At 43.8% G+C, this 13,705-nt stretch overlaps 1 protein-coding gene across 2 annotated transcripts in view; it reads left to right on the plus strand.

Annotated features, from left to right (window-relative positions):
• Positions 1-13,705, plus strand: part of CFAP70 (cilia and flagella associated protein 70) — a 960,887-nt gene that overhangs the window by 811,577 nt on the left and 135,605 nt on the right. For both annotated transcript variants that reach the window (XM_085628140.1, XM_085628139.1), the window contains exon 24: positions 13,004-13,093. In XM_085628140.1, the coding sequence (XP_085484266.1) occupies positions 13,004-13,093 (90 nt within the window). The remainder of the gene's footprint in view (positions 1-13,003; positions 13,094-13,705) is intronic.

The raw sequence follows: 13,705 nt of genomic DNA on the forward strand, positions 1-13,705 counted from the left end.
TATTATATTGTAATTATCGAAGATAGACACTCATAAGCAGGAAGTCAAGTAGCCGGTAATGTATAAAATCAGAGGAAGATTTATTGTGAAGGATAAGTCCAGGTTATAGGTAGATAATTTTGGTAACTGCATAGCCCCTCCAGGAGCAGCCTCCTGCTGCTCATTCCACTCTCTCCAAATGATCTCTTAAAGCATACATAAACATTCTATGACATCACACTCACACTCTGTGCAGCAGTGAACTAGTTACCAAGGAGAGGATGCATGGCAACAAGTCAAGTTACCACACATCTCCCCCCTAAAGGAAATAATTGGAAAAACAAAACGGGAATGACGGAAATGAACATTATCCATAACAAGAGGACATAAGGTGGAACTAAACATTCAATCTAAAAGTTCGTCAAATAAAAGGACGAAGGAAAAAAAATAATAAATGGTCAAGCAGTCCTACAACCAGAGACAAATTGTAATCAAAGCAATAAAACACTATGAACTTGGGGAACTAATCTCCGGGGTGCTAACCTACATACACCCCCTTCTGCACACACATGGGTGGGTCCGGATCCTATCCTCATCGCCAGTGTAATAATCGAAGAAAGACACTCGTAGGCAGGAAGGCACGTAGCAGGTAATGTAGAAAATAAGAGGAAGAGTTATTATTAAGGATATGTCCAGATTACAGGTGGATAGGATGGAAATTGCATAGCCCCACCTGGAGCAGCTTCCTGCTGCTCAGCCCACTCTCTCCAACTGATCTCAAAGCATACATAAACATTCAATGACATCACACTCACACTTTCAGCAGCAGGGAACTAGTTACCAAGGAGAGGATGTGTAGCAATAAGTCAAGATACCACAATATTTGAATGCAATAATGGCTCTTATCTACCAAACAGAAAGGCAGATAACCTGTAATGTGCACACACAATTTCTACGATATAGCAATAAATTAAGTATTACCAGCTGTGATATGTGTAACTGCCAGCTTTACAGTGTTATTGAAAGCTATTCTAGACAATCACCTTGGTGGATATCAGGAGTGTTGTATGATTGCCAAAAGAAACAGGTATTCCCCTATTGTCAAGGGAGCTGGCAGCAAATAGCACTGTGCCGAGGGTGAGAAACATTCCTCTTCCATTCCTGCCCTTAGTCTGAGAGGGTGACTCAGCCTTTTATCAATAGGAAGTCGAGTAAATGAGGGCCTTTTAAATTGGTAAAAGTGCCATCTATTATGTACTGCACTGAAGAAATCAAAAACTTCTATTTTGGGTGTTTTATTAGTTATTTATTTTCAATACAGACCAGGGGTTGTGGCTTTTGGCATGCTGGGCATTCAGTGAAATTTAGAGCTGTGCGAGGGTGCACAACACAGGCCCCTGCAGCTCCTGTAGTGCAGTGGGGGCACTTTTTAGGGGGGTCCTATTCAGCCTCAGGACAATGAACATCTGTGACATGTGGGAGTCCAAGGTCCCCGCAACAGATTCTGTAGGGTGGCCCTACCCTAAGGTTTGGGGTGGGTCTATCATTTTGGGTTATACGACTGATAATCCTAGATAAACCTCTAAAGCCATGCAATAAAAAACAAGTGCAGATATAATGAAAAGCCAGTGGGCATATGTAAATAACAGGCTTTTCCATAAGGAGTGTAAAATGTGTGGCCTTCTGAGAAGATGACTGTGATAAGTACATCTCCACTGCAACAAATCGGCTGGTATGCTCTTATATACATAACTGTGCTATGCAAAAAGTGATGGACACAATGCTTAACCTCTTGAGTGCCCATGACGAGATGGTCTCGTCATGGGCCGCGGTTGCGCTGTGCCCATGACGAGACTATCTCGTCATGAACCCCGCCCGCTAATGAAAGGGCCGGCACAGGGCGGGGAAAGGGCGGGGCACTCAAGGGGTTAATAAATCATACATTCACCCCCAGTCAAGAGCTCTGGGTTAAATCCATCTTTCTTATGCTCACCATGCCAGCCCAGTTTAGACCCATCCATATGCAAATCAGTCTTGGCCCTGTGCCTCATGGGAACAGTCCAGACCGAACTGCCAAGCCAGGTCCTCCGTGGATCGGAAACAAGCATCCTGGGACCGGTTTCTGGGTATTACCCTTCATCAGTCAGGCTAGCTTGAATCCAGCGGCACAGTGAGCAAGGGACCCACGTCTGGGCATACCCATACCACATGGGGTGAAAAGTGCTACGCAAACAAATGATGGACGGAATGCTGAATAAATCATACATTCACCCCCAGTCAAGAGATCTGGGTTAAATCCATCGTTCTTTTGCTCCCCATGACAGCCCAGTTTAGACCCAGCCATATGCAAATCAGTCTTGACCCTGTGCCTCATGGGAACAGTCCAGACTGAACTGCCAAGCCAGGTCCTCCATGGATCGGAATCATGCATCCTGGGACCGGTTTCTGGGTATTACCCTTCATCAGCCAGGCTAGCTTGAATCCAGTGGCACAGTGAGCAAGGGACCCATGTCTGGGCATACCCATCCCACTTAGGGTGAAAAGTGCTACGCAAACAAATGATGGACGGCATGCTGAATAAATCATACATTCACCCCCAGTCAAGAGATCTGGGTTAAATCCATTGTTCTTTTGCTCACCATGCCACCCCAGTTTAGACCCAGCCATATGCAAATCAGTCTTGACCCTGTGCCTCATGGGAACAGTCCAGACCGAACTGCCAAGCCAGGTCCTCCCTGGATCGGAATCAAACATCCTGGGACCGGTTTCTGGGTATTACCCTTCATCAGCCAGGCTAGCTTGAATTCAGTGGCACCGTGAGCAAGGAACCCATGTCTGGGCATACCCATCCCACTTAGGGTGAAAAGTGCTACGCAAACAAATGATGGACGGAATGCTGAATAAATCATACATTCACCCCCAGTCAAGAGATCTGGGTTAAATCCATTGTTCTTTTGCTCACCATGCCACCCCAGTTTAGACCCAGAAATATGCAAATCAGTCTTGACCCTGTGCCTCATGGGAACAGTCCAGGCCGACAGGGTGAAAAGTTAGGGTGAAAAGTCCTACGCAAACAGTGCGTTTGTCGCCCTAAGTGGGAAGGGTGTGCCTGACGTGGGTCCCGTGCTCACTACACCACTGCATTCAAGCTAGCCTGGCTGATGAAGGGTGATGCCCTGAAACCGATCCCAGGATGCTTGTTTCCAGTCCAGGGACCACCTGGATTGGCAGTTCGGGCTGGACTGTTCCCACAAGGAACAGGGTCAAGACTGATTTGCATATGGCTGGATCCAAACTGGGGTGGTGTAGTGAGCAAAAGAATGATGGATTTAACCCAGATCCTTGTGACTGGGGGCGAATGCTTGCATTGTCCAGCATTCCGTCCATCAACTGTTTCTTTTGCAACTGATACAGCATTGGCCTGCCTTAAAGGCCTTGCATGTTACAGAGACATAAACTCCCTGTTGCTTGTCCTAAAAAGCCCCCATCCTGAACTTAGGTAAAAGGCATGCCTCTGCATGGCCCTCTAATTGTGATACCGGGCCTTAGAACCACAACTCAACTAGAGGTGTAGATGGTGGTGAAAGCTTGACTTGGGACCGACAGGGATATTTGTAGCGCCTCGTTTGGTGAAGCAGAAGACAGTAATCTAAGTGGAGTCCAGTCTTCGAATAGCATCAGAGGCTCAGGGAATAAAGAGGTGAGGCTAGGGTACACTCAGAGCTGCATAAGCCTGGTATGAGGCAGGGTGCATCTACACTGAGTGAAGCAGCCAGTATAAGATGCTAAGCAGGTCAATCATTACCTGCATATTCTAAAACACCTATCTAAGTAGAAAAGAAGTGTAATACCAGTCACATTCTGACCCCCTTGATTCTCTTGTGGAATCCACTGTAATGTCCATCTACACACACCAGTGTTTCATATTGCTTACTTGAATCATCAGGGTAGACTCTTTCAGTATCCTTTGAGGGTCCCCTCATTCTGCCATGTTTCTATGACAAGTTTGGGCAGACACTGTGGAACCGTTGCTTTCCACTTCCTGTGTTGGACACTGTAAAATCCACTGACTTGGCCAGGAGGAGCTGACTACTCCAGTCTTGAAAGAAGCCCAAGTGTCTCCACCCTAGTATGATGCTTCTCTGATATCCATTTCTAGTTTTGACATACGTGTCTCTGGGGCATCACCACTCTAGCCCCTCTTAAGGAACATCCTGCTTCTTACTCCAGATCCTGCAATTATTTTTCAAACAAGTTTGTCTCCCTAAAAAGTGCAGACTGACACTTGAAGCAGAAAAGGAGTAATGCATCAAATCCTTTGTCCTCTCAGCACCATGAGGAACACCTTAGAACACATAGAACAATTGTGCAGCAAAGTAAAAGGTGTTGCTACTTAGGCCATCTCTCGTCTGCTTCTTAAGCAAATCCTTCTTAAGCAGATCGAATCCTTTCTAAAATACAAAGCTCAACTTTCTAGCAGCTCAGTGATGCCCTGACCAGGCACTTGAAAATAAAGCTCAGGTTTTGTACTTTAGCTTGAAACTAAGAAGTTCACACTGAAACCTAATCTTCAAGCCTCTGCTTCAATGCTGGCCCTCCTGGACAGAGATTTCCCTGCTCTTCATTTATAGTTTCATGATCTTATTGTTTCCTTCTGAAAATCTAGATGCTCACAGACCCCTCACCACTGGCTGTACTTAAGGAAATTATGTCTTCAACCTCATCCTCAGAACCAATACTCTGTATCTTTCAAAACTGTAATCCTCCCCAAAGACCTCAGTCGCCAACTGGCATGATCGTAAAATTGTGGATACTACTCTCATCCGTTAAGGTATCTCCATGGACTAATACATCCATTGTAGAGATCTGTGTGTGACCTGAAAGTCCCCAGGTTTGAATCTCAGCAGGCCCACGAAGCCTCTCATGCTTCTAAGGTTGAAATGAGTGCTGTTATCTTGGGTAATAAGAACACCTGTTATCAGTGCTTTTTGATAAACCTAATGGTAGTGCGCATATACGTGTAGTAATTAATTAACTAATTAAAGTATCATCATTATTATTATGCTAGACTTATTCTTTGCACTTGCATTGTCCGACTTTCCTTTGCCTTGATGAACCGGGCATACAGAATAGGTACTGGGTTAGAGTTCCTCTTTATCTTTAAACTGAGTCCAAATAATTTTACTTCTGAACCCCTGTATTTCTGGGATTTACCATGGCTCATATACTTCTCCCCATCGATTTAAGATCTATCTCAGCCCAATTCTCAGCCAGTCCTTTGGCCCCACCTTCTACAGATATGCTGGTAGCACACCAATCATCTTGAAACTGGAACAGAGACCGGTCTCAAACACACGCATGCTTGAACCTTGCCTCCTCACATTCAAAGACTGGATGACTTGTTTAAATATAAAGTTATATACCAAAAAGAGTTCAGTTCAATCATGCGAATCTGGTTCAAATTTCCAAATAGCACTCCATTAGCTTACTGAGTTAGGTCCTCCAATTGCCAATTCTTAATGTACAAGGAAGCTCATAGTCATCTTAGACTCTAACCCCACCTATAAGCCACAGGTCTACACTGTAGTCAATTTTTTCTTCCATTGGCTCATATTACTCTGACATTGAATCCTTTTCCTTGGATTTGTGCATCAGGTACAAACTAATATAGCATTTGTACACACTTTCATCTGGACTTAGACAATGTCCTATATGCTAATGCAAAGCTACATTTTCTACACAGATTTTAGAGATTTCACTACTTTACTGTGGACTCTTTCTTCATGAAATAATTGCAATGGACCGCACTCCGCTAGCCCTCCTCCGGGTCGCCCCTGGGGAATCTGGTACATGGAGTTCTTGAGTGGTTCACCCCAGTGGGTGCAAGTAAGTACTTGTTAGACTGATGATCTCTAGACCCGATACATGTCCCGGGTTTTAGAATATCGCCCGAGACATGGCTCGGGTTTCGGGATAACTTCCCTCATCAGTAGAGAAAATAGTTAGGGGTGGAAGAGAGGGCCGCCAAACAACCGTCAAAGGCCTCAATGCCCGCACAGGCACGCAGGTGCGTCGTCCAGGAGCTCGTCAGCTCAAAGCTCGAGGGAGCCAATTTTTAGAAACAATTGCAATGGACCGCACTCCGCTAGCCCCTCCTCCGGGTCGCCCCTGGGGAATCTGGTACATGGAGTTCTTGAGTGGTTCACCCCAGTGGGTGCAAGTAAGTACTTGTTAGACTGATGATCTCTAGACCCGATACATGTCCCGGGTTTTAGAATATCGCCCGAGACATGGCTCGGGTTTCGGGATAACTTCCCTCATCAGTAGAGAAAATAGTTAGGGGTGGAAGAGAGGGCCGCCAAACAACCGTCAAAGGCCTCAATGCCCGCACAGGCACGCAGGTGCGTCGTCCAGGAGCTCGTCAGCTCAAAGCTCGAGGGAGCCAATTTTTAGAAACAATTGCAATGGACCGCACTCCGCTAGCCCCTCCTCCGGGTCGCCCCTGGGGAATCTGGTACATGGAGTTCTTGAGTGGTTCACCCCAGTGGGTGCAAGTAAGTACTTGTTAGACTGATGATCTCTAGACGCGATACATGTCCCGGGTTTTAGAATATCGCCCGAGACATGGCTCGGGTTTCGGGATAACTTCCCTCATCAGTAGAGAAAATAGTTAGGGGTGGAAGAGAGGGCCGCCAAACAACCGTCAAAGGCCTCAATGCCCGCACAGGCACGCAGGTGCGTCGTCCAGGAGCTCGTCAGCTCAAAGCTCGAGGGAGCCAATTTTTAGAAACAATTGCAATGGACCGCACTCCGCTAGCCCCTCCTCCGGGTCGCCCCTGGGGAATCTGGTACATGGAGTTCTTGAGTGGTTCACCCCAGTGGGTGCAAGTAAGTACTTGTTAGACTGATGATCTCTAGACCCGATACATGTCCCGGGTTTTAGAATATCGCCCGAGACATGGCTCGGGTTTCGGGATAACTTCCCTCATCAGTAGAGAAAATAGTTAGGGGTGGAAGAGAGGGCCGCCAAACAACCGTCAAAGGCCTCAATGCCCGCACAGGACTCTTTCTTCATCTCCATCCTTGGGACTATCTTTTTTTGGCTTTGCAAGTCTGCCTCTGGCTGTAGGTGGCATAGTATGTTCTCCTTAAAGGCTCTCTGCATAGCATTTCTCCCTCTTTATGGAGTTAGAAAAATATTTCTTTCACAGAAGTTCTGTTGCAACTAGCATGGCCTTCACAGAAAGCCCCAACTTCAGATTGAGAGCCCCCAGTTATATAAGTCATGCATCCAGAGCTCTTCGTTTACAGTACAAACCGCAAAACTATGGAACTCCTTTAAATAGTCCCGGAACCTCTTACGAGGCCTCATCCAAAGAGTTTAAAACCACCCCTCATTATAGAGGGCTATTGAAAAGCATTGCTTTCTGGTGTTGGCAAGGAACAGCAGCTTTCTGCACTTTTTCTTCTAAGATTCCCTCTTGCCCTCCTAAAGCAGTACCTTTGCCACACTATATTCCTGAATGGAGATCTTCTGATCTGGAAGGTATTGCCTGCTGCATCCTTTCATCATTGCATCCATCTCATTTTACCCCTATGCATCTGCACTGAATAGCTACTCACTAGTTAGAACATGACTTCAGAGGACTTGCTTATGTATGCATTAACGCGTGAGCTCTTGAGTAGCTACACTTTCATTGATATCTGCACACCAAGTCTCAGAAACAGGTTTGCATCAAAAATTGTCTAGAGCACAGCTCTAGATGACTCCTAATTCTTCCCATGTAGGATTACCTCCATGCATGCACCAATTAATCAGCAGGTCATTAATTAATTACTCAGTCTCTTGGCACTTTGTGCAGACATAGATTGCAAAGAACTTTGTTTATTTATGGTATTCCCTGTCAGATTTAGGTAGTCTTTCCCTTCACATGTAAAATCAGTGAAGAAGGAGGAAAGAGATGAAATACCTTCTTTGGCATAATAAACCTGTTATGCAATGTTTAGTGGGTAACACCAGGAAGTAGGGAAGGGGCATGTGGAGCCTGAAACTGCTATATAGATGTAAAAGGACAAGCAGCTCTACTTATCCTCTGCAGGAGAAGGAAAGTTGTGGATACCAGCAACTTCTTCATGTCATCATGTTTCCTATGACACATTCATAACATATTGCTGGCCTACATGCACAACGTGAAACTCTTCTCTACAGACCTCCTTCCACTCATGCACCTTCCAGCCACTGAGCATTACATAGAATAAGATAAAAGCACTATGAGACCTCACCAATGGCAGTTTTTCACTTATTAATATATCGGTGACAATACCTAATCAGACAATATCAAGAAGAAGGGAATTAATCCAGCGGAACAATGATGTGGCTATTGGGGATGGAAAGGTATTAAACCTATAACACCAGACACAAGGTAATCGTAACACCAATGTTGATCAATTAAATATTAACAGCATTTCAGGGAACAGTAAACGAGAGGAGGGTAAAGATTACCTGCATGTGGTGATGCTTCCCCTGTTAAAGGAGGCACTCAGAGCAGACACAGAGTAACTAAACAGAGTCCCTGACATTGAGTTAGCCATAGTCACCTTGAACAGTTTGAAAACACCTAAAACTGCTGAATTTCTGCAAAATTGTAATTTAGTTTTTCTCAACAGTAAGTGGTAATCTGGTTAGAGATGTTTCACGGGGTTCTTCAAAGTATGATGAGTTGTTTATTAAAATCCTCCCAAAGACTTGTAATGATAGTAATCTTTGTTTACCAGCACTGGATCCTTCATAGATTTACTTGCTTGAAATATTTCCGGGGATCAGGCTGGAAATCCTCAGTAACAAATGCTAACATAGAGGTGACCATATATAAACAAATAACATTGAAGCAGCTATAGCCTACATGTAGTCTATCCACCTCATTTTGTTTTATAACCTGTACTTTAGCCTATCTAGTTGAAAGATAAAAAGCTCCACTCTCTACCAGAGGCCCAATTGCTCAGATATTCAACCTTATCTATGTATAACCTTCAGCTCCAGGTCATTTCAAGACAGAGAAGGTCAGCGCCACATGGCTCTACAATCTTAGTTTCCTGGTGACAAGTCTGTCAAAAGTGCTTCCCTAGAGTCTGCAGCTAAGGCCAAAAAGTGAAAAAATTATCTCCTCACCTTAAAGGATCCAGTCAAGTCTTTCACTTCAGGTGGGCTGACACCCTCTGGTGCTGTCGGTGAGAGCCACACTTCTGGTGCAGGTAACAAACCTTTTTCTTACACCAAAAATGAGCAAAACTAATGACTGAGCAGCCTCCCTCACTCCATAGAACGCACACAAACCTTTTTCATCAACAACATTGTTTTTAGTCACACCATCAACTAGTAAGGTGAGGCAGGTTCCATCGTTAAGGAAGAAAATGTAATCTGCTCCTCCGTTGATATGCAAGATACTGTTGCCAGCTCAATCGACTTTGACATCTCTGTCAGTGGCACACTCTTTGCCAACGATTCCTCCGAAGACACAACCACCTCATGGGACTCCATCGATGATGGGGACATTGACAACGATACTGTAAACAACACAAGCACCAATAACATTGTTGACTACAGTTCCAATGAGGGTAACTTCGTTGACGAGCATGAAAATGACACCAAAGACGGCTCAGAGTACAATGCTTGTACTAAGTACAGATGCACATGAGGAAATGCAACTTTACTCAGATGACAAGTTGAGCGATCAGGATAAATCCATAGTTAGAAGTCATCAGGATCTAGACATTCATTTCATCCATAACGATTTTGAGAAGGGCAAATAATACCATCTTCCGTGTCTACATGAGGACAATCAAAGTTTCAGGTATCAGCGGGCTTTGTATATACCACCAACAGTACAGGTGCCCACAGATTTTTTTAGATTCATTATTCATGTGAAGCAAGATTTCTCTGCTAGACTGCCTCTACCTCGATCATACTCTCAGCAGTATTCGCCTTAACCAACAATTCCATTCAAGTTCTGCCTCCTCAGCCACAGTCAATGGTTTCTCAGCCTCCTACTACTCAAGCTCTGGAGATTTCTCCAGAACCTCCTCAATCAGTCGCTCTTGATCTTTCCTTCCTCGGCCATCATATGAGCTCCCTCAGCCAATGTTTTAGATATGCCAGATTTAGATGTTAATGAAAGTCATGGACTAAGGGATGACATCAATGATGACCAATGTGAGGAATCACAAGATGTGGCCCTTCCAGAAAACCAAATTCCTGAATGAAATGCTTATATACCTTCTGAAGGTGCAGATTAAGATCCCTGAGCACAGGCTCTTCACGGTATGAGTGTTAAATAGCATAGCCTCATAGATTGTGCATTTCAAAACTGTAACATCCCAATTCCAATCAGAATCAGTTTTTCACTCTAAAGACAAGGCCATGAGGTCATTCAGATTCTTGTTCACCATATCCACATTGGTGGAAACCACTGAAAAGGAATACAAGCCATTACAACGTTCCTGCTTGTTTTTTACACCAGATCAAACCTGGCTGTAATTTCTGCTGTAGCACAGCTCGATTACATTAACCTTACAACTCCTTGTACTGCACTTTAAGAGAGGGAAGACTGCATTCTCGACACAATGGAAAAATATGTCAGTGTTTTCACAGTTACTCCAACAAAGATTGTAAATGCCTCAGCTATGCTATTTTTTCATGCTACAACAGGCAACTTTGGAGTGAAATGTCACATCTTCTAGAGCCATTGTCATATAACACACACACAGGCAAAAGCTTTCCTGAAGGAAGAACTAATCACATCTGCACCCTTTATCGATATCTCAGTGGGTATATCAAACATCGCCTTTCTCGTGATGTCAGTAGGGCTGCCTTGAGGCACTTTGTATGTCTCCATGACACATATTTCAGAGTAGAGGTGCATTGTAGAGCGTACAACATGCCCTTAGATGGGAAACACCTTATTGGAAAACATGTGAATAATGTTCTACAGTCCATTAAAAACAAGCACAGGCAACAACTGCTAACTGGGCATTCTTCAGAAACGTCAATCTTATCCTCCCAGAAGATGGTACTACAGTCAAAGATGGGGTTACCAACAGTCCTCCAACTTTCAGCCACAGAAACAAGGCTACTACCAGAAAAGTTAATCCTAGTCTCAATATGAAACAGACCAACAATACACAAACATACATAGAAGAGATAACGGGCCAAGACCAAACCTGACAAACTTGAATGTTTGGCTTACCCATTCAAGCCGGCAGGGGGAGAAATCCAGGCATTTCTTCCTTACTGGCGCAACATCACTTCAGACTGCTGGGTGATGAACATTATCTGGTATGGACATTCAGTTAAGTTCATCTTGAGACTGCTTCCTTGACTTCCAAGGAAAGAGAGTCACTTGCACTTGAGGCCTTCAGGAAGAGATTGTTAAGTCCTCCGGAAACATGCAGTGGAGCATGTACTGAACGTTTAAAGAAGTCAAGGATTTTATTCCAGGTTTTTCCTCATCACGGAAATATCAGGAGAATGGCCTCCTATTCTGGACTTAAGGGCTCTAAATAATTTCATTTAAAAAAGGGGTTAGGAATAGTTACTTTGTTAGACATCCTTCAGTCCATACTTCCACATACCAATTTATATTTGACTTGCCTGAGATTTATGGTCAACAGACAGCACTGTTCAAAGCTCTGCCATTTGACCATAAGTCAGCAACACAAACCTTCATAAAACGCCTGCTCCAGTGGTAGCCCATCTATGTCATCATGGACATGAGTGCCCCATCAAGGCACCCACAAGGCAAGGGTGAACAAAACAATATTAAGACTGGTGACTCTCCCCTGGCTGATGCAGAAAGTGGCAAAATCCAATCAGTTGCCTGAAAGATCTACGTTCTTCTGGGAGCACACATATGCACTGACCCCTTAGTAGTGTTTTATTAGGAAGACTTAAAAAGAAAGGTATTGCCTTGGCTCGATACATTCATTAAAAAACAAAATCACTGCCCACCAGTCAAAGTTCTCTAAGGCATGATATCATCATGTATTCCACTAGGGCCTCAATGTTGCTTGCCAATGCGCCCACTCTAAGAGCAATTGGAACTTCAATGGCAGAAGATCTAAACTCATGGAGATTATCCAATAAGTATTTACCCACCCTTGAGACAGGTGCTCTCATGGTGGTTTCGGAGGACAACTCATTCACGGAGCAGGACTTGCAGAGTCAAAATCTTCCACTTAACTGCAGATGTCTTGTTGAAGGGTTCTTTGAGTACTCGTGACAATCGTCCTCTTTCACATAAGGACTCACTGGAGTTGAGAGCAGTCAGACTGATGCAGAGATATTTTTTTATTACAGACAGTATAACCATTCTCTATTTTATTGGCAAGTAAAAGGAGAAACTAAGGGCCTGATTTAGAGTTTGCAGACAGGGAACTTCGTAACAAATGTGGTGGAGTACCTGTCCACCAAATTCCATATCTGTCAACTCTATCGCAAGTCAAGTGGACCATGAGTTTTCCAACTGCAGTGCCCACGCTGGCTCTGCCATTAGAAAACCTACTCCGATGGCCTGAAGGAGTAGGGACCAACAGAAAAAGGACATTAGACTGTGCATCCTATTTAGAGCAGACAGTGCCATGTCCTTTGTTTCTGTCTGTCACTGTCATTTAAAATCTGGAGGTCATGAACAGAAACATAAAATGACCCCCAGGACAAGGGGGTGGGAGGGGCATTATTTTTTCAGAAGCAAACTGTAGGTTCCTGGACCCCGCAAATTGCCATTTAATCCATTTAATGCTCATGAATATAATGGGTTTCCTCTGGAGGAGAACTATTGGTATCACAGGTAAGTTAAAATTTCCTTCTCAAGCTTCATTCTGACTGTCTTGAAAAACGGATGAGTCTGCTAATACTGTATATTTTGTTCCAAAAGAAAGCCCAATGATCTTATTTGCTTATTTATCTTGCCTTTGTTCCAAGACAAAGCCTATTTCTATTTACTTCTATTCATATATTTTTTCTTTCCAGTACAAAAAGGCCAAGGACACATACCTGCACGCATGTAAGACCTCTCCAACATGCCTCACCTGGCTGGGAACAGGGATCGCCTTTTACAGGGTAAGAGCCTCTTCATCCAAGAATGGTGGCTTCAAACAGGATTGTTGGTGGTTGTTGGATTGGCATAGATACTAGGGTGAATGAACAGAGCACCGAGTCAAAAGTGAAGGCTATGGAGATTGCATTCGGTGCATAGTCTTTGTTCCTTCCTTTTACCTCTCTTGTGCATGTTTATTTCAAAAAAGGGAGAATGCGTATTTTTGTGTAAATGTGCACTTCCAGTGGCACCTTTAATATCCTTTTTATATTTTCTTTATATTGAAATGTATTTTTATTCTCTTTTTCAATTTATATTTAATTGCACAGGTATGCTACGTTTTTTTACTCTGCACTCGCTGTTGTATAGGAAAGAGACGAGGATGTCATCTTTTTTGGTTTCATGGTCAATCACAAAGTGGAAAAAAGTGTTGCAGGGCAAAGGTCAACTTAGGTTTAACCATGATGGCGTCCATCATGAGATTTAGCTCACGTGAGAAGCCATTCTATACCAAACTTCGAAAAAATCCTTTTTAATGATGAGAGGTAAAAAATCATTCAAAAGAATGAAATAATTCAGTTTTCAATAATAGTAATGTAGAAGATGAAGGATTCGGCGTCCTCAAGGCATATTCT

This window comes from Triturus cristatus, chromosome 10 (assembly GCF_964204655.1).
Source record: "Triturus cristatus chromosome 10, aTriCri1.1, whole genome shotgun sequence".
Taxonomy (NCBI): Eukaryota; Metazoa; Chordata; class Amphibia; order Caudata; family Salamandridae; genus Triturus; species Triturus cristatus.